General features: G+C 40.6%; 1 protein-coding gene across 3 annotated transcripts in view; it reads right to left on the bottom strand.

The window, feature by feature from the left end:
• SHTN1 (shootin 1) overlaps nucleotides 1-25866 on the bottom strand; it is a 61064-nt gene that overhangs the window by 13693 nt on the left and 21505 nt on the right. For all 3 annotated transcript variants that reach the window (XM_027655173.1, XM_027655174.1, XM_027655175.1), the window contains 8 exons: nucleotides 23981-24149; nucleotides 21368-21465; nucleotides 20355-20436; nucleotides 18301-18395; nucleotides 8223-8369; nucleotides 6838-6991; nucleotides 4594-4699; nucleotides 2807-2889 (listed from right to left, as the gene is read on the bottom strand). In XM_027655173.1, the coding sequence (XP_027510974.1) occupies nucleotides 2807-2889; nucleotides 4594-4699; nucleotides 6838-6991; nucleotides 8223-8369; nucleotides 18301-18395; nucleotides 20355-20436; nucleotides 21368-21465; nucleotides 23981-24149 (934 nt within the window). The remainder of the gene's footprint in view (nucleotides 1-2806; nucleotides 2890-4593; nucleotides 4700-6837; nucleotides 6992-8222; nucleotides 8370-18300; nucleotides 18396-20354; nucleotides 20437-21367; nucleotides 21466-23980; nucleotides 24150-25866) is intronic.

Here is a 25866-nt window from a genome sequence, read left to right as displayed (position 1 = left end):
ATCCATGCTTTCTCCCACTTTTATTAAAAAGATATAAGCACAAATATATACGCTTATCTTTTCCCCCATAAGTGGGCTGTTCACAGGGCCTTTCTTACAGGAATACCATCTTACTCTTCCTTCTCCACACCACAAAGAGGCAGGTTACCTTACAATGCACACATCTTTATGGCAGCAGAAACCAGCAACCTCATCTCTAGTTACAAGAATTCTAGATTATGAGAACTGCTGGATACAGAGCTATTAGAGATCTTTGCTATCAGCTAAACTGTCACAAGCTCTTCAAGGATAAAATGCCAATCTATCGAGGATCCTGCTGTGGATGCTGCAAATGTCAAACTGCAGAAGTTTGGGCAGAAGCAGGTCCCAGATCCTGAAAACGCAAAGCTCCTGTCAGTGTTTGGGAATGGCAAAAGCTCAGTGCCAGAGGCTGAAGCCCCAGGGGCTGAAGAACACGGCTCTGCTTCCACTGTGCCTCCTCTCTGTGGCTGGGCAGAAATGCTGCAGCTTCACTGACACAGCACAAGCTGACAGTGCCCCATAGCAAGGCCCATGTGCACAAGAGTACCAACTGTGTCTCCTATTCCACGTGGTTTGAAAACCTGGCTGGAACAGCACACCAACACCTCAAACTGAACTGGACCCAAACATTTAAATAACACTGCATCAAGTGAAAGGGCAAAACTGAAATACCAGGAAAAGAAATGGCTGCTTTCTCAAGAGATCTGCTATTAGGACTGCAAAATATTCAGACGACATGGGATGCTGTGTGATGAACCTGAGCAATACCTGTTAACTTCTCAGTGTTCTGGATAATGTAATAAAAGACACTTAACATGCCATTCCAAAAAGTGGGGGGAAAAGAGTACTTAAAGCAAACACATGGAGAAATAGGGTCGATGCTATTCAAAGCTGCAAGATTGTACCTTGTATAACAGGAATATTAAAAAGGCTTTCGCTCTCTCACTTGTCAGGGTACTATTGATGATTCATAGAAACACAGTTTCTGTATTCTAAGCCGATTTAATGTCAGGCTTTAATTTCACAAACAGGCTGTTTCAAATATAAAAGCTTAATTGGTGGTATGGGATAGAAACCACTCATTCTAAGTCCTTAACAAGGGTCAAAACAAGCCTCAAGTTGGATATAATAACTAGATCAAGAAAGAACTTTCTCCTTTTTTTATTTTTAAGAACAGCTCAACTATAAAGAGAGAAAAAAGCAGTTTATGTGTGATTGAAGAAAGGTCAGAACTGTTGAAGTTTGCTAATAAATAATGAAAGAATGGGGTTTAGAGAACATACAGTGAATTTCATAATATTTACTGCAATGTAATCACTGTTTGGGATAGTTTCAACAAAAAGGTGTAACCAAAACATCTAGGATGCTTCAAGGTAAGGAACCCTGATAAATGAAGACACCATAACTGGACTTTTACTGAAAGATAAGACTGACTCTTCATCAGAGATTTTGGTCCAAGGTCACTTCTCTTTTTTTTTCCAGACCAACACCCTTATTTCTCTCAGACTGGTAACCAGTTCCCAAAAATTCCCCAGGATCTGCCCAAGTCACTTCGCTCCTCAGTTCCTCACCTGAAAAATGAGAGGGGTAATTCTTTCCCCCACTTCTCGCCTGTTGGTTCCATCCCACAGTCCAGCCTTACTTACATACCATTAGTCTGCTAACAGCAGATTTTTCTTTAACAGTTATATCCTATACCCATAATTTCAGCCAGGTTTCCTTCTTTGTTTAAGTGTCAGCAAATGAGTTAAGCAATTCACTACAAACAAACTCCTGCTGTTTCAGAAGGAAGAGAGAAACAGCGAGAAAACCCTTGGTTATTTAACTGGCAATGCCTGTCTAACTAGCTCTGACTCTTCAGGCACTCATGATCATCTGTAAATCTCTGCTTAACTCCTGTTCTCAACCTACTAAGCTTCCAGCTTCCATTAACAACAATAAAATGCAATTTCAGCTGTTACACTGTGCATGCAGAGCCACCTTAGTGCAGGGCTCTGCTTTGTTTTAGGTTTTCAGTATTATTAAAGGATTAGCATTACAGTCAACTCTGAGTGGCAATTTCACAAGATATGAATTGAGGGATGAAAACCGAAGCATTTAACAAACAAGCTCTGTGGAGAGGCTCTGGACAGAAGAAACTGCAAATAAGAAGCCATCTGGAAGTTTGGAAATTTCCCTGTATTATGCTGTATATAACCTGCTTTCTGCTTAATGCTTGTTGGGTGTGTTCCTCTGCCTCTTCCATGGAACCTGCACAAAGCCCTGCACACACTGTCCTGCAGTGACGTGCTGCAGTGTCTCCGGTTTGGAGGCACAGGTCGAACCCCTCAATGCTACCACAGTGCAACTACTTCAGGCAGCACCAAACTGCCAGGCTGCAACTCAACATGCTGCACACAGCCAGTGTAACAGCATGGGGCCCAAAGTGAACCGTCCTGTTCTCCCCTCCCATCTCATCCAGCACATCATCCCACCCAGCTACGTGCTTATCTTCTCAGGTCACCCCGAATCCTCCTTTTCTCCAAACTACACAAGCTCAGAGTCCTCAGCCACCCCTCACAGGAACACCAAAGATACCACTTCCCATCTCGGTGCACATATACCTGGGTTGCAATCCCCTTTCTGGACTCAAGGTAGAGGAGTGTGCTGGGACATGGACAGCTGTAGGAAATGTTGGCAACAGAAAGCATCTGAATGGCTCTCTGTATCCACAGCTCACTCCCACCAGCTCCACCTGCAGGACCCGGGGCATGAGCCACAGGACTCCAGAAGGGATGAGCCATACCTGACTCCTGCTGAGGAGGTTTCTCCTTCTTGCTCACATTGGTGTTGGAGTGAGATCTCTTGCGAATCATTGACATGAGAGACCTTTGGGGGAAACGAAAGTGCAGATTGTCATTCTGTCCTGTGTTACACACTGTCAGAATGAGCAGGAACGCCACACACCAACAGCTGGCTTATACCTGATTATACAGCTACTTACAAAAGACTCATTTAACTGTTCTAGAAAGCAGATGTATGCACTGAATTACCCCCCACAATGCCTCCCATCAAAATGCACCAGAGAAATTTCTTTCTTTTTAACAGACATTAGGCACAAATCAAAACACTCCAGATCTGAATATTAAAAGACAGTCTCATTGTGACACATGACAAATTGAAGCTGCTCCAGCATAATAAATGGAAAGAAGAGCTGTAGATATTGAAGTATTGTTCTCCAGAGGACACTTAAATATGGTGATCAGTATCTCCTCACCATCTCCAAGTTTGTAATCTTCTTAGTGTCAAATAATTATCCCCTCACTACAGTCAAAACGTAGAAGTCCAGGCAAGTAAATTCATCTTCAAGCTCAAGTATAAGCTCCTGTGCACATGTGATGTGTCAGTGGGGCCTATTAGTCCCTACTGAGCACTGCTCCTTACAGAGTAGTGACATCCCTGGCATAAAGGGTCAAAACCAGAAAAAAGCAGCATCCAGTGCCTACGCTCTGAAGTAACTTCTATGCATGTAAACATCACAGTGCACGAGGAAATACTCTGACTTGGCTACTACAGGGCTTAGAGTGAACAGCTTTATTCATTCCAAATACTAAAGGGCAAAAATTTAAACAAAAAAACCCTTACAATACCTCTACACATTCATGCTATACATTAGTGAGAAACAAGCAAGCCGAGCTGAATGAGTTAATGGACATAAAAGCAGCAAAAGATCAAACACAACTGTTCAGAAAGTGTTAAGTTTCTAAAAACAATGCACGATGCACAAAGGGATGAATTCTCCCTACTAATCGTCTCTATTCATATATTTAATACAGTAGTTAACAAGACTCCTGTATGTCATTTCTATTACAGAAGGTTGGAAAGTGTCATTGAAGTCCATTTATTTTTAAAACCAAGCAGACAACATGAAGATTAGCTGAGTTTCTAAAATTAACTAAGCACCCATTAGGGGCTTACTTAATTAATTCATTTGGGTCTAACGTGTGATACATCATAGACTGGTCAGCCTCTTTTATAGTCCTTTGCGAATTTCAGGTCCAATTTTGGTAATTTTGTCCAAAGCACTTGATGATGGGGTGAGGATTTTATGTTTGGGGTTTTTTTCTTCCTTTTAACTTATGAAAGTAATTATGGGAACTCAATGGAGCCTGCATTTTCATCATCAGTATCCGACATGAAGGGACACACAGTAATCCAACATATCCTTTGGTTCAAAGGAGTTTTCTTTGCAGCAGAAAGCATTTCACAACTCTATAATTACAGTTATCAGGTGAATAGAAAAAAAAAATCTCCTAAATTTAGAGGAGACAGGTATCCCTCCTCCTCCTTCAGGGTCACAGTCTAGACAATTTGTTAAGCTTGGCAAGGCAGACACTGTTCAAAACTGGTCAGGGTGTTAGTCTGTTGGTAGGTGGGGTACAGTCTGTGTCCTGCTGGTAAAGAGCCCAAGACAGGTGGAGAAAGCCTTTTTTTCTTTAAAGACACTCTTTCTGCTTGGATGCAAGCTCCTGTAATGAATTGTGCCCGTGCAAAGCACCAAAGCATTAACGCTGTGCCCCTCCCAGCACTTACCGTATAGGGTTGGGAGGGGGAGGTGGAGGGAGGGGAGGAGGGGGCGGTGGAGGAGGAGGTGGTGCAGGATTTTCAGACTGCTGTACTCGTTTTTGAAGTTCATCAACTGCACAAGATCAATAAAATAAACCACAGTGAGTCTCAAAACCAACTCCAACGGTTAAAGAAAAAAATGCTACTTATTAACTAAAGAACAAACAATGAGACTAAACCACACAACTGCTAGGAAGTCCTATTTTCAGCAACACTTTCTACCAACAACAATGTCCTAGACATATGGGATTCCCATTAAACCAGTTACCTCCAGCCTGAGTTCCTTCTGAAACTAAAACTCCCCCTCATACAGGACTCTTCATATAAAATGACAGAGCAGGGAAAACTTCATCCCATTCCTGTGATGGTCTGTTTGAGGCTGCATTTGAGAATGAGCTAACAAGATGGAAGAAGTTGACAATTTCAGCTTCCAGACTTGATGGTGGTGTGGGTTTTCCCCATAAAAATGGTCAAATCTGGGTGGTAACAGAAAGTATATTCTTTCTCTCCTGTTTACATGTCAGATCTGAAACACGGAAATTACTTTTCTGCACTTGAAATGCTGTCAAATGTAATTAATGGGGAAGGGCAGAAACAGAGGGGAAAAAAAGTCTTGAATTTCTTTTAGTTACAGAAATTCTCAGCAATTGTTCTGATACAATAGGAATCCAACGTGGATATGGCTTACAGAATCACAGAATATGCTGAGTTGGAAGGGATCCCCAGGGATCATTGAGTCCAACTCTTAGCCCTGCACAGGTTCTTTGCTCTTGTAATGATAGATTCAAATTAAAATTACAATATTTTACACTTAATTTTAAATTTTAGAAGGTAAAAAAATTAAAGATCAACTGAGTGACTTTAAATTCCAGGTACAACCTTTATGCTGATAAATTCCTTCTGAAGAACAAACAAGCCTGGACGGAAACAATCTGCTGCCCAGGCATATTGTAGGTATAGGGTGGCAGGGGTGGGTAATGTAAAACTAACACAGAGCAGTTCTTCCAAGCAGGACTGCTAACAAGCTCAAAGATAACCCTGCTCTTGAGGATATGTTTCAAAAAAACATGGCTATGCATGAAGCCTTAACTGAGGACAGGGACTTTGGCCTCCTGTGACAGGGGCTCAAACGTTGCTCTGAGCAAGTATCAAACTTGAACCTTGCACTTGCATGGGCCTTGAACTGAACAAGGACTGCAAGCAAATGCACATGCAAATTCTTAACCAGCCATAGCCCCACACTCCCTATAATGAGGTCACACACACCAAGAGCCCTTTTTAAAAGCAATTTTAAATTCAGAGCTTTAGATCAGAAATTTCCTCATTCAGTGGACAGGATGCTACAGACAAGCCAGGCACCATCCTGACTGCAATAACTGTATGAACCTGCACTGCAACAGTTGTTCCCTACTAAATATTCTGTGAATCTTTTCTGTTTGTATTCTTTGGGAGTTAGTTTACATCTTAGTAGCTAGCAAGACTGTTTCTTTCCCATCATTCATTGAACTAAGTATTCAACCACAAGTAAGAGATTTAGATGTGTAATTCTCATGGATATGAGCCATAACAGCCCCCTGGATTTGCTTTACTAACTCCCTTTGTAGGGCTCTGAAGGCAGTACTCATCTTTGAAATAACTGTTTAAATAAAAAACAACAGCCCACCTCTCCAGACCCTCTCACATCAACAGACATGCTTTTCTCACATGTCAATATGAAGAGCTAAAACGTGTCTTTATTTTCACTGGTGTCTTCTATTGCAATACTACTAAATGGCTGGGTAGCTTGATAATTATGGGATGTTTTTGTACAATTCATACAATGAAGACTCCCCAGTCTGACAAACCTCTGGTTAGTTATACCACTGCACTTTTTTTAAAACTAGGTAAGAAAACTGAGTTTGAAGGACTGTGTCTTTCACACAGACACCCATCCCATGTATATATCCATCTGTAAGACTCAGGGCAATGTAACAACAGTATTTTTATACCTTACAGAAGTTTTACAAGGTTATTTTTTCACACACATTTTGGACATGACTGTTCTGCATTTAAGGGCAGCTGCTGTACTTTGTCTAGTGAAACACAGGTCTGGATCTCAGCTGAGCAAAAGCTTCTGGGGTCTCAAACATAACATGTACAATTCCATTAGATGTGCACCAATCACCCTCCAGACAATTCACCTCTAAAATGAAAGTCATTACACAATTTTACCTGAATGCTTTAGGTCTCTAGCTTTTTCTTCAGAGTGCTGACATTTAAGCTCTAGTTCCTTTTTATCTTCTTCCAAAAGTTCTAGTTGCTGTTTAAGACGACTAATCTCCTTATGCAGTGCTTGATTCTCTAGCTGCTCTTCCAATTCTTTGATCTGCAGTTGGCAAACAAGAGCATTCATCTCAATAAAATCCATTTTCTGTCCCTCCTGTTGACAAATAACCCACTAGGCACAGTTATCCTGAAAACATAATGTTATAGTATAGGAGTGAACTACAAGTCCTAGACAGAGGAAAATGTTTGAATGAGAGCTGGAGAGATTTTTCTGAGAGATGTCAGAATTTCCTATTATGATCCCAACTTGCTTTATCTCTTCTTTAGAATATGTCTTTAGCTCTAAAGTACTTAAGCTGTAAGTTGCTCCCTTTTCTTTTTATAGAATTTTTATCACATAATTAGAATTTAATTTCGGAACGTTTCCTCATTTGAAGCACGAGAACATTGACATTTTTGTTCTCTTACTGACTGCTTCCACTGACAGGCTGGTTATTTAAGCTCCCTTGTCTCAACTCATGCAGATGCCAGTGGGTGAATTATGGAATACCTGATTCAGAGGCAGCATTCAGATGCAGAGTAGCAATAAAGTCCCAGCTCCCTAAATATGTACCTTTCGCTCTAGACTCATTATCAGATTTGTGAGAACATGCCTCAGGGCTAAAGGAAAGCTCATTTTCTGGGAAAGGCAGAAACAGAGGGGAAAAAAAGTCTTGAATTTCTTTTAGTTACAGAAATTCTCACCCTCATTTTCTGGGTGATTTCTCTCAGCTAAGAGATTTATCTAGTCCAGTTTCAAAGAATATATTTGTTTATATCCCAGCACTTAAGATCCTATTTAGATCCACATTGTAGCATTCAACTGCCCTTTCCCTGCTCCAGTATGCTTGGCTTTTCCCCATCCATTTCTTTAGCAAGACCCAGACTACTACCTCTGCCTAGGAACTGCCTAGCTCTCACCTCCTGGTATTCTAAGCCTATCCTCCCAAGATAGCCTTTACATTACTCAATGTCCAACATATTCTCCTCTCATCTCTTTACTTAATGGAACTTGACTTAGTGCTTGTAACTGCACTTTACTGACATTCAGAATAAAATACTTACCTAAACCAGAGGCTTCAGGCTGAAAAGCCTTCAAGTTTTGTACTCATGTCTTAACAGTGACCCAGAAAAAGGGAATCGCAATCTTCTCAGAAACTTAGCTTATAAACTCTGAACTCTTAGACAGGATAAGATCTCAAATAACTCTGAATATAATAAAGACACAACACTCCTTAAATTCTGGAGGCTTTCAAAGACTTCCACATAAGGGGAAAGAAACACAGTTTTACCTTTTGCTGGTGTTGAAGCCTCTCTTCTTCTAATGCCTGGGTTAGCTTAGCATTGTCATCCAAAGCCTTCAAAAGCTGTTGATCAGGAGCAGAATTTTGCAGAAGCAACTGACTCTGCCTTTTCATCTTGTTCTGTTCAATAAACATCTGCCAAAACAAAACCCACACCCAACAAAAACAACAGTTAGGCACAGTCTAAGCTATCCTGGGGAAAATAGCAATTGGAAAGAAAATGAAGTTAGCAGGGTGTTAATGTGGCAGAAATAGTGAGGAAGAATGTGAGAAGGAGTGGGAAAGGAAGTTTGAGAGTAAAATTTACAGAAGCTAAGTTCCCACTGAAAGGAACCAGGTGTTTGCTGAGAACCACCCACTGCTACACCTCAATTACCCACACGTTGGCAGCATTCAGAGTTTAAACACATCTGAATTCTGTTTCCTGGAAATGGGAACAATCTGACCTCCATTTGGGAAGCTCTGGAAAGACTGAAAGAACTCTAGGTGGAGGATAAATGTCTGTGAATTCATAGGTTACCTCCTCAAACATGTATGCAAGCCTTGGCATAAAGCCCACTTATTTGAGGGTTACCTGGATATGTGAATGATGGAGAATCTTTGGGAAATGAATTTCACTCCATGTCTGTGTAATCACTGTATGCACTTGCCCCAGGAAAAGGCATTTCAGGGCAATTTCAGCCTTTTAGTTCTGATCCTTGTGTTCTTTCCCCTTCCCAAGTTATATTTTTGATATGGCGAATGAACATTGGGGGGAGTGAAAATCAAATAGTCTAAAGACTTGACACTGATAAAAATACCACACACTTCTCCAGGCTTCACCTAAGAGGTGCAGAGGCTGGCAGCACATGCAGTTTCTGTAAGAGATCTGCTCCTTCCAGACTGTTTAGGAACTCGGTAATAAGAGATTTCTTCCTGACAAAAAAATTCCTAGTGAAGTTATTCTGCACCTTGACATCTCTTTCAGGTAGAGGTTTTCCCCCAGGCAACACGGGCTTCCACTCGAAAAGCTCAGCCATGCCTGTTCTTACAGCACAAACAGGGACTGGGTCATGCTGAGGTCTCAGATGAGTGTGCACAGGTCAGCAGAGCCACTTATGGCAGGAGAACAGAGAACAGTCTGAGAATGCAGATGCTCCCTCGGACTGTAAAAACACTGTTGTAGTGTAGAGCACAGCAAAAGCACGAAGGTATTTTAAGAATAAGGTATTAGAAATACAAAAATTCCAAATTCCCATTCTATTCATTCACAAATCAAATGTACAGACAAAATATGGTTTCTTCCCATCTGGTGCTACTACAATGCTACGTGATTTACTTGTTTTAATACAACTGGATATCCAAGAAGTACGAGCTGATGCAGATTTGTGGCAAGCACTCCATCCAGTGCTTTGCACAGCCACTTCAACTGAGCCTTCCTAGCAAGCAGCTCTCTGGAGCTGTGCAGACACAGACCCACTGACCGTGCTGAACTCCGAGTGGCAGCACAGCCTGACCCTGCGGGCCAGCAGGAGCCAATTGATGCGGCCCTAATAGCAATAAAAACTGCCCTGAACACTCCACTGGGCAGAGCTGGGCCATGGGGGCAGCAATAAAGCACTGGAAACATTCGATGGAGAGGAAAGGATGAACGTAGGCTCCAGTACTGCACTTTGTTCGGAAACAAACAAAACCAAATTGATGACAATACACAGGCCACTGTGGCATGCTGCAAATGTGCACTGGACATCAGCTCCCTGTCCCTAAATTCTGCCAGTCAAACCATTATGCTTATGTTACCTTACACTAGTAGGGCAGTGGCAAAACCAATTCAAAGGCAAGAGAATTACAGAATCAAAGTTACCCACAACAATCCATAAAGGTTCGCCTTTGCATTGCCACTCATTCCTTTAACAGTTTATATTTTTAAAAGAAACAGCATCTTTGAAACATCATAGTTGAGAAAGGCCCAAATCACTGCTAAAGAACTCAATACTGTGTCAAAGCCTCCTGTGTTGCAGTCAAGTCGCTCAGAAGTTATTTAACCCTGACAGAACCAACATCTCCCTAAAAGCCACCTTTAGCAAACATCTAGGTTTACCCACTGTGAACCTTCAAAGCAAAGTGAAAACTTGGATTTATTCTTTTTGGAATCTAAAAAACAGTTTGAGGTGATCAGTTGCAGATTTTATTCACCAAGTTGCTGCCACTAAATCCAACAGAGTTGTTCCAGCCTGAGGGAGCAGAAAGCTGCCAAAACAAGAAGAAATCAAGTAGAGCAACTTGATTTCTTCAACTTGAGCAGATACTTCACCAAATGCAGAAAATTCATATTCACTTTGTTTCATGTTCTTCTGCAAAATGAAAAAAATCCTTTTGAAGACCTGGGTGAAAATTTTTTCATTCAGAAGCTTTCACATAAAGTCCTGCATTTTCAATCACCATTCTAAATTGCTTTCATGATACTGCAAATACATTCCTGCTTACAATTTATATATATATATATATATATATATGGAAGTGTCTTCAACACCACAAAAAAAATTGTTGCTTATAATGTAAGACTGCAATCAGACTGCATGGGGAGTCCCATCCATTTCAGAAGTTACTTAAACACATGTTCTTTAAGTGCCAGCACATTCTAAATGGAAGGGACAAAACTAGACAGGACAGTTGTGTCAGACAAAGCAGAAAGAAAGCTGGTGATGAACTGATTGCAAGTTTTTAAGAGGCTGCTCCGTGTTTGAAACAGGACAAAAAAGACCCTTAGAAATTATTCCTAATTTAAAATTTAAAAAATCAATTCCTGCTTCAGCAGGGCAGAAATCTGACTGTCTGCACAACCCTGAATATTAATTAAAGTGACTGCTGAAAGGGCAAAACAGCTACTAACAAGATTACTTGGACGAGGTGGAATTTAACCAACAGATGGATTAGTTCCGACTTTGCCACCTGCTCGACAATTATCTGCAGAGTATCCCAATCAATGCTGGAAACACAAGTCGATAGTGGAGGAATCCACTGAAACCACAACTGAAGTTAAAGGCAGATCACAAAGAAAAATAGTTTGCTTACACCTATCGTTCTAATTTTAAAAATCTCCAAGTGCTGTGCAAACCAGTTATGTATCTTTCCCCCCAGTTTATGAAGAGAAGCCTCAAACTGCAGGAAATCTGGGACTTGGCCACCTTCCATTAGTAGACTTTACACAAGAATTGAGGAGGTGAAAAAAGAGAAGGGGGTGAAAATACTGGAAGTTTTTCCCTTGACCTCAGTGGGACTACACCTCGTTCTCAGACCCTTGCTCCAACCATTACCCAACAGAGCATTCACTGCAGCTGTTTTTTGTTTACACCAGAGCTGAAAAAGGAATGCTTCCTCATTAAAAAAGTTAGAAAGCAACTCTGTGAGTGTCAAGTCCCTGGGAACACTGACCCTCGTTCAAATAACGTTCAGGGGAAAACTGGACGCCTTCCAACTAACTCTTCTCCCAGGAGCAAAATGAGGCCAAAAGAAATGCTTTAATATCCATGTGTGACTCCACTTTCATCTGTACATCACTTGGGTATTTGCCATTTTTGTTTTAGCTACAGTTTGAAGGGAGAAGAAGGTCCCAATACAGCAGCACTGTTATACTGGGGTAATAACTGATTGCATAAAGCAAAATAAAAATCAGTGGCAAACACTGTACAGTATGAATAGAATAACAAAAGGCAAATAGCAAGGCAGAGTAAAATTTGGGAAGTCTCAAACAGAAAGGATTGCTCAACTGAGCAGCTGGCCCTTATTTCAATCCTGAGCAGCACTGCCCCATCCCCTCCCACAGCCCAGTGAAAAATCAGTAAGACATCCTCATGGAGTGGCAACCCACTCATCTACATTTGTCACAGTTTACAGAAGCTGATGTCGGTTGCATCCTAGGTACCCTGAAGCCTTACAGTCTTATGTTCAGACCTGAAACACACCCCAAGGGAGGTAGGATCAAGGTACTTCTATCTCCCCAAAAGAACAGGCTGTTTGAAGGATTTTTATGTGACAAAGTGATCTTGTCTTGATTATGGCCTGACAGAGCACTAAGTGGCTCTAAATTCAGGAGGTACTCGGATTAAAATATAACTCCAGGTGTGGCTTTTAATTTGATGGCTAATCAGGGGAAAAAAAAAATATATATATATATTCCTTTAGAGGAGCCAAAGACTAGTCCTAGTTGGATTTTCAAACTGCCAAAGAAAACTGAGCAACCTGACCATGAAAAAGGACATGTGCCTAATATGGGCAGCCAACTCTTCTAGATGAGTAATAATACTTTAGACTAATAAAGTTACAATACAGCTGTTTTTAGTTATTTGGCTAATTGCCAGACAATGTCTGAAGGGACTATTTAAAGGTTAAAAGATGTAGCATTAGCACTTTTTGTGGCTCAGAAGAGGTCTAATTTATTCAGAATGGAAGAACTGGAGTAGTTAAGTCTATTTCTTGTCCATCATTTGCTTCTCACCACAGAGGAGCTTGGAGCATATATTTTGAGTGTGAGAAAACTGAATTCCCATCAACAGTGTGACTTCCTTAAAAACAGAGTATTATTTGTTTTACCAGCTTGTTCTATATAAAAGGATTTGTCAAATTACAGCACTCATTCTTTTCTTATGAGGCCCAACTGCCCAAGGCCCAAAATGAAGGGAAAAAAATAATCTCGATTGTTACTTATTTCTGCATTTCCTACAGGGATTTTTTTTCTCATGGTGAAAGCATAGTGATACATTCTATAATGCTCACAGTCTTGCAGCATTTATACACCATCTAATATGTTCAGAAGTAGATCACACACCACATGAAAAAGGAAGAAACCACTTCTTTTCCCCATAGATTGACTGCCTGAACAAAAAAGATGGGGGGGGAAAGAAAGAGACCAAAGAGAGAGTTTCCTAGAGCATACATCTGTTACCATTTCACAGGCCTGTTCTTGGGAAGAAGCCTGACGAAAATATTAGCATTACATCATACTTCAAAAGTGGTAACATTCAAGCTCAGGAGAATTCAAGCACTAACTATTTATCACGTCTGTTTAATTATTATTTCCACTTCAGTCAGCTGGACAGCAAATTAATTACCTTCAGATATCAGTTGCTGCTGAACTCCCCCGGTAATGCACAGTGTGGTACTTGTAAGCAGAGTTGCTCCATGAGTGCAGATTTTGCAGTACTCACTCACAGATGTAGCACATTAATGCAAAAGTCCCCACAAATTAAACCAAAAGTCACAAATGCATCCGAGGAAGCACTCTCTGGGGGCTCACATCATCAAGATAACCAAATCTAATGCATGCAACCTCATGAGTAGTGCAGACATCTGTTAAGAATGACAATAATTTCCTCCAAGTCTTATAAAATGATAGCCACCTTTTACCTTTCTCTATGGGAAGATTCAGTCTCAGAGTAAGTAATGTCAGCTATGCACTGGCCCACATATGGGATGCAGGTATTTTGAGGAAAAACAAGTTAAATGCAAACATGTTGCTGTGCAACAGTTACTTAGAAGCACAGACAGGTGTAGGATGGCATTTTAATGCATCCATAAGTATTGAGCATTGGAGGGAAAGTCGATGAAAAGATGAACGATGCACATTACAGATTCACTTAATTTTTTATCCATCTGGATCTTAGTTCCTTTGAATGCAGCCTTTCAACTTCTCTACTGGAAACATTTTTACAGGTTACCATAAACACCTGGGAAACCTTTAATTTTTTTTCCAGTTGTGTATTTTGAGCAAAAGCCTGTGCTAGACTCAGAAGTGAGAGGCACCCCAGCAAACTGCTCAGCAGTTTGACACTTCATTTCTATTTCTTCACGATACAAAGGACAATAACTAATAGTTAATATTCTTCATAGCAGCTGATACGGGGCTGTGTTTTGGATTTTCACTGAAAACAGCACTGATAATAGAAAGATATTTTCCTTATCGCTGGGCAGGGTCTACAGAGAGTCAAGACCTTTTCTGCTCCTCACCCAACCCCACCAGCAAGTGAGCTAGGGGTGTACAAATTGCTAGGAGGGGACAGAGCTGAGGACCCCAGCTGACCACAGGGATATTCCAGACCATATGGCATCATTCTCTGCACGTAAAGCTTGGGGAAGAAGAAGGAAGCGGGGGACATTCAGAGTGATGGAGTTTGTCTTCCCAAGTTATATGTGATGGGAGTCCTGCTTTCCTGAGGAAGGCTGAACTCCAGTCTGCCCACGGGATGCAGTGAAGGAATTTCTTATTTTGCTTTGTTTCTGTGTGCAGCTTTTGCTTTACTTATGAAGCTGCCTTTATCTCAACCCATGATTTTTCTCATTTTTATCTTCTGATTCTCTCCTCCTATCGGGGGGAGTGAGCAAGGGGCTGAGTTTCCAGCTGGGGTTAAATCACAACATCTCTTTACAAAATACGTTTGCAAGGCAGGATGTATGTTTAACAAACCACTTATGCAAGATTATTTTGTAAAACTCCTGAGATTTTTACATCGCTAAGACTTTCAATTTACTTCTCACACCATGTTCCCCTCTTTTGGCTTGCTTTGGTTGTATGTATTGTATTTTGCTCATCTTTGTGGAAGAGTGCTTTTCAGGGCTAGCCTCTGTATTATTGCAATGGCCTTCAAGATACTCTTTACCTTCCTTTGTTTTCCTGTAAACTACTTCACAAACAGCGGAGAGATCTTACAGTAACTCTTAAACCTGACACTAGAATTCTGGTTAAGCTTGCCAAGATTCCTGTGTTAACAACCCTGTTTTAGTCAGGCAGGTACAGATTTTTCCATGCCTCCGCCCCTTACACACTCTATTTATTTAGTTCCTTTATGCAGATTCCTGTACCTTTCACAACGGATTGTGACTCACTTCAAATCCTCTTTGCTTTTCCTTCCCCCTCTCCACACCACGGCTGACAATATTTACTCAGTTTCTTTAGAACCTCTAAAGAGCATGAATTCTAATGTTTGAAGTTGGATCATTTTTGATTCATTAAATATATATTATGGTGGTGCCAGCAGCATGACTATAATTAAAGCTGTATTGGGGTTTTTTATTTTAATCAAAAGCTCTGATTTTCAAGTGCTCGCTCACTCCTATATGTGCTCACTCCCCATCTCTTGCTCCACGTCTTTCCTCTCCTCCATCTGTTTGCTCCTGCACACATGCTCACCCACCCATTATCTCTCACACCTGCACTCCCAAGTGCTCACCTGTGGCAAATCTTCCTCACCTGTTAAAAGGGCAGCAGGCAAAGGGCACCCCTTCAAAAAGCAGCCCACACCAGTCCCTTCCCCGGTCCCTTCCCATTGCAGCTCCAATGCAACCCCAGGAAGGCAAAGCTGAAGGATGAAGCCACACTATGGAGAAAGGGGTGACTGTGAATACGTGAGCCAACCACCCCATGAAGGCAAACTTCAGATACCTCAGCCCCCTGAAAGACAACATGCCCACCACCAAAGAAGCCCCTCCACAGGCAGCAGTTCTATATTTCAAGCTAAAAGACATGTTTGGGCTGTTTGAGATACCACAAACACTAAGATGTGCCATTCCACAGTCTCTGCCATGGTGCTGTGGTGACAACTGCATTACTTGGAGCCTATTTCCTTTCTTGAAGTGCTCCAAAGAGGCTGAGCACAAAGCACTGGATGTATAGTGTTGCCCTTTACTCAAAAGCTATTCCTTCTGTCAACACCACACAGCTTATCACAACCAACCACTGTGGCTTTTGCAAAATCCAGGCAAAAATTCAGCAGAAAATTTGTTTTTTAAAAGAAACATTCTATATGGACAGAGAAACCAGGTGGCTAATGAAAGCAAGCAGAAAATCCCTGAACATCCTTAGCGTAATCCAAACAACAGCTACTGTAAGCACATCCTAGAAAACTTAGCTCTCAAAACACAGCTGTGACCTTGTGACATGATCCATGTGAGAGAACACTCACACAACCTCACTCAAGCAGAAAGCTTTGCTGCTGTGGGTGCAGTTGTGGGCCAGAGCCTGTGTCTCTAATGTCTCAGGTCACTCAAGGGACACCATTAGTGTGAAACCATGCCAATGATAACAGATTTCTAAGTAACTTGAAATACTAGTTCCCCAAACACACATGAGCAAAGCCTTTTTTGTCATATGCTCCTGTATTTCAAAAAACTTTCTAAACATCTTTCTGCACAGCAGGATACTGAAGGAAGACAAGCAGGCACACACAGGGAAGACTAATGCAGGCCTGAAGTTCACTGTTGTAGTGACTCCATTTGAATGGGAGAATTTCATGGAATGAAAAGCTTCAAGTGAGCAGCTACAGTGACAGCCTGCAACAACAGGGGCCCATATTCTCAGAAGAGACAACAACTAAATAATCACAAAATCCAAGAAGTACCTGTTTGCAAAAAACCAGCATTTCTTTGGACTTGTACTTAACTTCTTGCCTGTTAGTTTGTTACTCAATTACAAAAAGTACTTTCAATATAATTGTTCAAAACGAATATGTACCTGACCATTACAGTTATGAATCTAAACAGAAGCAACATTCTGCCCTCAAGTATCAGATTATACTTTTATCTGAAAAACAGCTTAACTACATATTTATACTCATTTCTGAGAGATGTAAGACCTTTATGTATAATCTTCTGTTGTCAGTTAACGAGCAGCAGAATTCAGAGCAAAACAACAGAAGATGTAGGATTGATACTGTAATAATGCATGCTAAATGTACATTCTTAGAAATATATTTTCTTAAATGCTGCAAAGCTCTCCAACCTTTTCACAAGGCACAGTGAGGGAGAGAGAGCAAGTGCAAGAAATATCTGGGTTCATTTCCTCACCCCTGGCTTCCAGACTGTCAAATTTACTTACGTTCTATCTCAAATTCTCCACAATTTTGTTCTGTTTAAAATGTTGCAATATGATTCTGTCCCTACCCAAAACACTCAAAACCCAGCAAAACCCACAACATTAACAGAATACACTAAGTCTGTTCACTGTTTTCTATATGGGTTCAAAATGCATATATGCCCTTGCTTAAAATAACTGACTGAATGCAGTCAGCTGTACACTTTTTAGCTTCTTTTTTTTTTTTTTGCGAAAGAGCAGCAGCAAAGATAAAAAGCAAAAGAGCTCTCTACTCGAAGCTGACTTCCTGAAGGCTAAATACCTGCTTGCTGGCAGCCACAGTTTCAAAATCTAAACTCCATATCAGATATCACGTTTCCCTTTATAATACTTCAGTATTGATGGTTCATGTAATTTTGATATACAATGGCTTTCTTTAAACTTGAGCTACCTGAAAAATGATTACTTAGGAAGCCCAGTTTTTATTAAAGAAAATATTGATGCACAGCTTGGGATAGAAAACCTTGAAAGTAAAAACCAAGTGCACAGCTTTTAAAATCCAGAATGCAAACATAACAAGAAAAAAACCCAATCCAACCTAAACCAAACTTATGATTTTATAGGACTTCAATCTATCAACAGAACGAAAGCATTTGTTAGCATTTTCTAAGGCAAACATTGCCAGTCACAAGCCAACAGAGCAGCCACCAGCCATTCCATAATGCTACCCAGTAACTCATTTTCCTCTTTGGGAGTTTATACCTTTTCTAGAACATGGAAACGATTTTTTTTCAGCTTGAGTGCTCCCTGCAATAGGTTATTCAAAAGGTACATGTTAAACAGCAGCCAAACTTGCACAAAACTCAACTAATATTGTATTTCTGCAGCACTTTTTTATGAGTCTACATACTTTCAGGAACAACACAGTGCTTCAGATTGTATCACCAGAGGGGCAGCTAACCCCTCCCAGATCCAACCACCACAGCAAAATGTTGGTGCTAAGCCCATTATAAGCCTCACCTTAAAAGGGGACATAGCTAAGACTGCAGGAATAATTCTGAAGTGCTTTATAAATGCTCTTGAAACAGTAAACTCGTTTTACAGATTAAGTACAGATGTTAGCTAAGTAGGGGTTGCACAAGAGTGCAATTGGTGAATTGAAATCAAGTCATCCAAGGTGGTAAGTTCTTGCCTAGTTGCAATGTCTTAATTTTACAAGATCCCTTTTTCTCAACTACTCACCTCTTGTGCAAATGACTCTGCTTCCTTCCGCAGGTTCTTCTCCAGTTCAAAGTTTACACGGAGCTCTTCATATTCCTCTACTGCCATCACAGACACTGTTTATAATTAAACAAGATCAGAAATAAAAGTCGAATGGATCAAAAGAAGAACTAATGTTTGATAAGCTGTTATTCCCTAGTGTCATGAATCCTTGTCTGACAGTGTAACCTAGTTTTACATTTCTGCATACATTTTGCTTTGCATATTTGTCCTACTTGCTCTAAACCTCATATATATGCACAATTACTGGTCTTCTGAATGAAGCAATACTCCTCTATTCAGACTTAAAATCTCCAGTAACAGACACAAGGTAGAACAGACCATATTTTGCCTCTTCGGGTCTAAGCAACCAAGGCCTTGAGAGAGCTTTGCTGACTATCAAAGATTGCTGTGTTATTTTTGAGGCATCTGTATTTGTCTGCCTGGTTTGAGTGAGGCTAGATGTGCCCTTTACAACAGATTTAAAAGAGCCCCAGGAAGAAAGCAGTGCAATTTTGTGTTGCCTGTATTTAAACTGTGCTCTCAAAAGCGAGGCTCTACGGGTGGCTAAAGCTTAATCATGGACATGCTTCCCAAACCATTCTGAACAGGCTGCAGTCCAGGACAGCAAGGATCATCTGAAAGCACTCAACTGTTTATTCTTAACATGGCTCAGTGATCACTTGCAATATCTTGGTAGGCTTTAGCTCTTATTGGCTGAAGACTAGTTTGCAAGGGGATGACACTGGATTTCTAACACAGTTGTAAACAGGTTCCTTACTTTTTTGGAGATAAGCACAATACCCAATAAACAACCCACATACTCAGAAAAGCTTAAGACAAATTCAGCGCCTCTGCCTGAAATGCATTGAGTACACAGCTCCAACACAGTGCCCCACAGACACAGGATACAGTAGGTATTGAATAGATGCTCTGGTAGCTCATTTCAAGCATACAAAAAAGTCTTGCTTTATGTTGCCAGTGCATTAGGACCTAGACCTTTCCCCTTCCTTCCTGGAAAACAGGCAAATGTGAAACTAGGGGTTGTTCCTTTGATCATGCTTAGAAAAAAGAAAACATTTAAGAAACTTTTCATCTGTCACACCATCCCATCAAAATCTTTATGCTCACATGTTTCATTAATGTATCTGAAGTTTGTTGTTATAAGAGTCTTCAAATATTGCCTGTCATAAGCTTAAGCAATGTAGACACATGGAAGAGATGGACACTTGGTGGAAGCTTACAGGATATGCCCTAACAGAACTTGGCCAGACTCACTGTCTTCCACTTCAGGAAAATGTGAAACAGCCAGGAAGACTTTTAGCCAAACAATTTTTAATTTCACGAGGCTAAATAAGGAACAAGAGAAGAGAGCACAGTAATCCAAGGCACAAAACCGTTTCCCTCCTCTCTATACTTCTTTGGGGTCAACCGTTGCTCATGCAGAAGCACTCGCCTTCATTAAGCAAAAGCTTTTCTTTTCTGAGCCATATCTCTTTTTAGACTTCCACTACCCTGGGTTTACCTCTCTTCTCTTTCCAGGAAAGGAAAATTTCTGATTTCCTTCCATAATTTGGAAATCTTATTTCTCACATTCTAGCACTCTAGCACCTTTTTCTCATCATCCTCTGAACATAAACCAAGTCACTCCTAAGTCTTTAGATATTCAAAACAGTTAGCTGTGTCCCAACTAAAATGAAAACTGATATAATGTTTTAGTAAAACAGGAGACTGAGGTTCAAACTCCACCTCTTGGAAGGACTGCCTTCCTGTCTTAGTTTGCACCTTGTGCCACACAGAAAAAATGTTTCCTATCTCATGTTAACACCTGCTATTTAAATTGTCACATTTTCCTGGAGTATGGATAGGCTAGAACAGTCCATGTGTTTATGCAGTGCCTGCAGCAGTAAGGTTGAGTGTCACATCTGGACCACAGTCACTGTTCTGTAACCTACTCTTCATACTACAACATTAAAGCTCTGAAGCTTCTGCAAAGGATGCAGCAAACCGTTAGAGAACCTGCTGAGACCACACACCTCTGTTACATTTCTCCAACAGTTTTTGTTGCTTATCAACTTCAGTTGTCAAAACAGCCTTTTCTTCTTTCAATTTATTCACCTAGAAAAGTAGAAAGAACACACAGAAAATAAAGGCACTTTAATCAGTGACATAAGGCATATACCACAGCTATAATGCAAGCAGTATTTTGCTTTCATCAGTTGTGTTTCTTAGGTTTAGATTGATGCTAGGGTTTCCAGTGGGATGGAAAGCATTTTTACTCCACCTTGAGATGTCATAACAGATGTCATAAAAGGGTTATGAGCCAATCCTCCCATGGCATGTTCCAGTCACAGCTGCAAATATCTTTGGAACCTTTCAGGGTCAGGCACCTGGTTGAAGTTACCAGCTTGCCCTTGACTTTTTGCATTTTAATATAGTCAGACTTTTGGCTTTTTTTCCTGGGCTCTGTTTATTGTCCAAGAGCTGTCAGCTGTGTCTTTCTGAATGCAAGTCTTGCATAGACAGGAAGAGCCACTAAGTCCTGATTTGCATCAGTACATGGCTTATCCAGTTTTCAACCAGGAATGAAACTCTGCTGGCTCAAAAAGCCAATTTGCTGGTCTAATTACCATGACAGGGCACTGCCAATGGCTAAACTTAAGGATATGCTCAATGGAGTAGCACCAGTGATTAAGCTACGTGTCCTACAAAAGTATTTCTTGCACACCTACAGGTTTAAGGAAATCCAAAAAACCCCTGCAGGCTGTGATGAGCTGTCAGGAAGGGGAGGTGACAGTTGCAATACGGGCATTTGAACAGATCCCACAGATGATGAAGTCCCGTGCCAGCAGCAGGGGCAGACGGGGCTCTGACAGAGAAGGTTCCTTGTGGGCACACGGCCCGAGTGATCCACCACGGGCAGGCTGGCAGGACTCACGATTAGATAGGATTCAATTAACTTCACAACTGAGCCTTTTTAGCAAAATTAGATACAAAAAGTACCAACTACACGCTAGCACGGTCTCGCCTTCCATGGTACAATACATACTTCTTCAATTACTTCTACAAGTTTGCACCTCAGGTTTTCCAGTTCAATGGCTAAGGTCTTCTTTTCCTCATGAACAGACACGACTTGATCTCGCAGTTCTGCAGTTTGAGGAAGGAAACAAAAAATATATTTTATTCAAAAAACAACAAAGGAAATGTCATAGCAATGGGAGTACGGCTGAGTACGAAACACCTAAACTGCACATCAAGCATCAGTTATAATCAAGGTACATCCTCAATAATTTATGGAATTTGCACAAGTGTCAAGTAACAGATCTATAAGAGGCCTACAGTTTCAGATTTACTCTGTTGAGGTAAGCTGCCTTGTTCAGTACTGCAGTCTTTATTTGCATCCTGAATGATTCATTTCCTGCTACAATGGGGCCAATCCTGCCACCACAAAGTGTCCTCAGTCCTGCTCAGGAGACTGTCACGTCACAGAGACTCTGGTATGGAGGCAGCAGAAAGCAATTTTAAAGAGGCGTCCTTTAAAACAAATTAATGCACTTTAATTCTTTTTGGATCATGAGTTCTTGTCACAAGGGAAATAAACAAAACAACAGGCAGTTAATACTTGGGAGGTTTTCACTGAAGAAATTGTCCTGAACAGCTGCCAATTTATAGTCTTTGTAACATTATGTGAACAGAGTCAGAATAAACCTTTACTGATGGAAGAGCTAATGCTTGTAATTTTCCCCTCAGAATTTTTATTCCTTAATTATTAAAATATGAAATAAATTAAAGTCACAATGGAATAAAACATTTTATTATAATCACTTCTTAACAGGAGATCAGTTTGCATACATAATACATAAAGGTTTAGGTTAACATAAAAACACCAGAAAAAACAAAAATTTATTGATATATATTAGCTTTCAGTAAGTGCTCTCATTCCCCACCTGCTTCCAGTATTCCACAGCAGTGCCGTTCAGTGAATACCAGCCACGAGTCGGGAAAATTGTGGCTCATCAACTGCAGATGATGATGACATCCCAGATGTCATTCTGTTTGGTCTCACATCTTGACAACATCGATTCTACACCAGCATCCCCCCTCCCAGCTCAGGAGCTTCAGACTTACTGTCCTCTAAATTAAAGGCACACACTTTCTAAAGGAAATAAAAAGACCTGTTTTCCCAGAAGATTCTGGAACCAAATAGTCTGTTTTATGGATTTGTGTTTTCCAGCAAAATTAATGAGGAAAAAAGTCTCACTGAAATTATTACATCTGGTTTTACAACACATATATCAACCTCATCGTCTGGAGAAGAAAGCATATCCACATACTAGAAAGAGCCTCAGACTTTACTACCTTATCTGTGTATCCTTACAGAAAAGTGGTGGGAGGGAAGGAATCACTCCAAGAAACATCCGATACTTTGCTGAATGGTGAGAAGGACTTCCAAAACCCCCAACATGCCACTTTTCATTCTTTAATGAATTCTTCATCAAGACAGAAAGCAGCTACATCAGAGCCTTTCTAAAATATTTCCCTAATTTGACTGCTATCCTCCTAACAGTGTCCTCCTCTGATCTGCAGCCTGTCTTCGCTTTCCTTAAAAGTATTCTTACATCTTTCTCCAGGAATGACAGGAGGGACATCAGAATCTTATTTCCATTTCAGGTGGGATCACATCATTTGCTGTCGCTTTCCTACGTCTACAGGATGGAAACTGGCTTATTATAGAAGGATACCGTGACACCTTATTTCTTGGGTGGGACTGTTTTAAAAGCATTTTTACACTATTTGGTCTTTTTTCTCAGTGGTACTTTGTACCACTTCATTGTTGCCACTGCATTTAAATAGAAAAAATTAACAAGGTCAGGCTGAAAGTTCAGAAAAGCTGTACTTAAACATTATTTGCTACTGTAAATTGCAATCAGAAAAAATACGAAAGTTTTCTTGCAGTGAAACACTCAATCGCTCTTGTCACTAAATCCAGAATGTGGGCATTCCCCTTTTTTACTATGACACAACAGAATCACCATGATTTCATCAAAGGAACTAGAAAGGAAGGCTGATTTTGGATTGCAGGAATACAAGTTGGCTTTCAAAAAAGAACTAGATATTTCTGAAACAAAGCACAGATTTTTGTTATTAATATATTTCCATGTTTTCAAGCTTTCCTGTTTTACCCGGTACAACAGCCTCTTTTTAAGCTGCTTGTTTAGTAATAGCTCTGGAACATGAATGAAGTTTATGCATACAAAGGTGCACAATGTATACAGCAACAGAGTCCTGTATTACAGACTTTGAAATAGCGACAGAGCAGTTGAAGCAACACGAAAGTGACCTTGTCCTTCTGCTAAATTTACTAAGTGTCTTAGGAAATACTTCTTTTACTGACTCAGTAACACTGAACTCTGTTAGCTGTCCATCTCACTTTGCTATTGCACTGTAACTCACTTTGCAGGCTGCATATCCCCCAGGTTTGTCACACAGCATCACTGCCAGCCCACCACGTTCTTACAGTCAGGCCTGGAATCCTTTCATTCTGACCACGTTCACAAGTGTGGCTTGGAACCAGACCATCCATCTCTGTACAATCCGATCGTGCTATTCTTTAGACAACTTCTGCCCTGTAGGGCGGTGTAGGATCAGCAACAATGCTCACCTTTTATTTGCTGCTGACAATGCACAGAATTGCATGACCCAGAGCTAGTTTCCGCATCTGTGGAAGATTCATCTTCATCAATGTTAATCTCTTCAGTGATAATTTCTGGGCCCAGTTTTGCCATATAAATCATACTAATTCTTTTCAAGGTCTTATTTTCTTTGTTCAGCTGAAAGTTAAGAAAGACAAACACTAAGCAGTTAGCCTGTTTTTAAGCTGTGTGAGTAAAAAAAAAAGTCAACTGTTTTGGTTTTTTTCCCTCTATCACTAAAAGGTCTATCAAACAAAGAAGACAAAATAACATTAGATTAAGTGTTCCATTCAAAATTAAAATGGTCTAAAGATAGGATGCTCATCCACCTTCTCCCCTCAGATAGGCTTGAATTGAACATGATGCTTTATTTGTGTCCTTCCTTTCTCTCTGGTACTTCCATTTAATAAATACTCCGTGTAGGTTCAAATCAATCAAATCACCTATCAAGCTTACTTAATGCTACACATGCTTTGTGATAGCTGATTCACCTCCTCACCCTTAAGCATGTACCACCATCAAGAGTCCCAACTGAACGACCTGAAGAAGAGTCTGAGATTTTGAGATCCTTCTCCTATGCTCTATTTTGCTTATAAACTACAAACACTACAAGTTCTTTACTTCGAGTCACAACAGAATTACCTCAAAATTCTTTTCAGTTATTACTGGAGAGTCAACAACAGTAAGATCAGAGTCATATCATAAGGCAATTCTTTCTGGGTCAGACCACAAGTCAGAATGGATGCTTAAGCACATGGCTGGCTGGTGGATGATACAGAAGAGGTTCTGTAAGGCACCTGTCTTATCAAGGTGCCAGGAAACACTGAACAGGGATTGCTGCAAATGTTTCACTCTCATTTCTTTCACTGTCCTGCATCCAGAGACCCCATGGCAGCAGCTCCCTGTAAGTTTAACACGGGGGTGTTCAGGTGTATGTCAGGGTGACTGCTCACCCACCAGCCAAGCATCCCCCATGTTCAGGCCTGAGAATGAGACTCAATTTTCTCTTAATGCCATACTACGTGTCACAGTCAACATGGACCTCAGAAGTCCAATACATACCTTTAAAGAAAACATACCCTGGACAGTTTTTTGGCCCTGAATTTTTATCTAAGCAATCATCTTTGATCCCCCTTTTCCTCAACCCCTCAGCTAGGGGAGATTTACTCAAGAACTTCTTCATCTCATTCCCAAAGAATGAAACTGAGCAAGTGGGAAGGGTGGTGTGAGGGACCTTAGATGTTTTACTCAGCTCACTGCAACAAACACAGCAGCTTTCAAAAAAGGGCCCCATGGGGTAAAGTGAGTCTTTGAACTGCCCTTGCACATGCATTACAGGAAAAGTGCAGAGAAGAATGAAAGTTGCATAAATGCGTTCATTTTCTTACTTATATGCTGATTGTCTATCTTATGAATTCTAATATAGTGTCATTATGCAAACAATTAAGTAAATACCTCCAGAAAGTACATTGCTAATGCATCTAAATTAAAGTGATTTCTTGCTGGTGTGATTTTTACCATATCTAAGGATGTACTTTGGGCAGGGAAGGGGGGAGGAGGGGGGAAGAAAAAAAAAAGGCAGTCAGCATTGCTAATGAAATTTGGTTTAAAATTGCTGTAATCCATTTTCTGATGAAGTGGCTCAGATGCATTTTACACAACCAAAAATATATAAGAGAGATAAAAACATTCTTTAATAATAATGCACTTCTGATGAGATGGAATATAGAAAATTACACACTTGCTAAATTCATCAGACTAGACGCAATCAACAGAGCAGTGGAGGTCACCTTTCCCCTGCCCTCGCTTTGCTTTCATAAACAATCACCTGAAATGTAATGCAGTGGTTGACTTT

Source organism: Corapipo altera, unplaced genomic scaffold (assembly GCF_003945725.1).
Source record: "Corapipo altera isolate COAL_440 unplaced genomic scaffold, ASM394572v1 180, whole genome shotgun sequence".
Classification (NCBI taxonomy): Eukaryota; Metazoa; Chordata; class Aves; order Passeriformes; family Pipridae; genus Corapipo; species Corapipo altera.
This window is presented reverse-complemented; position numbering and strand designations above follow the sequence as displayed.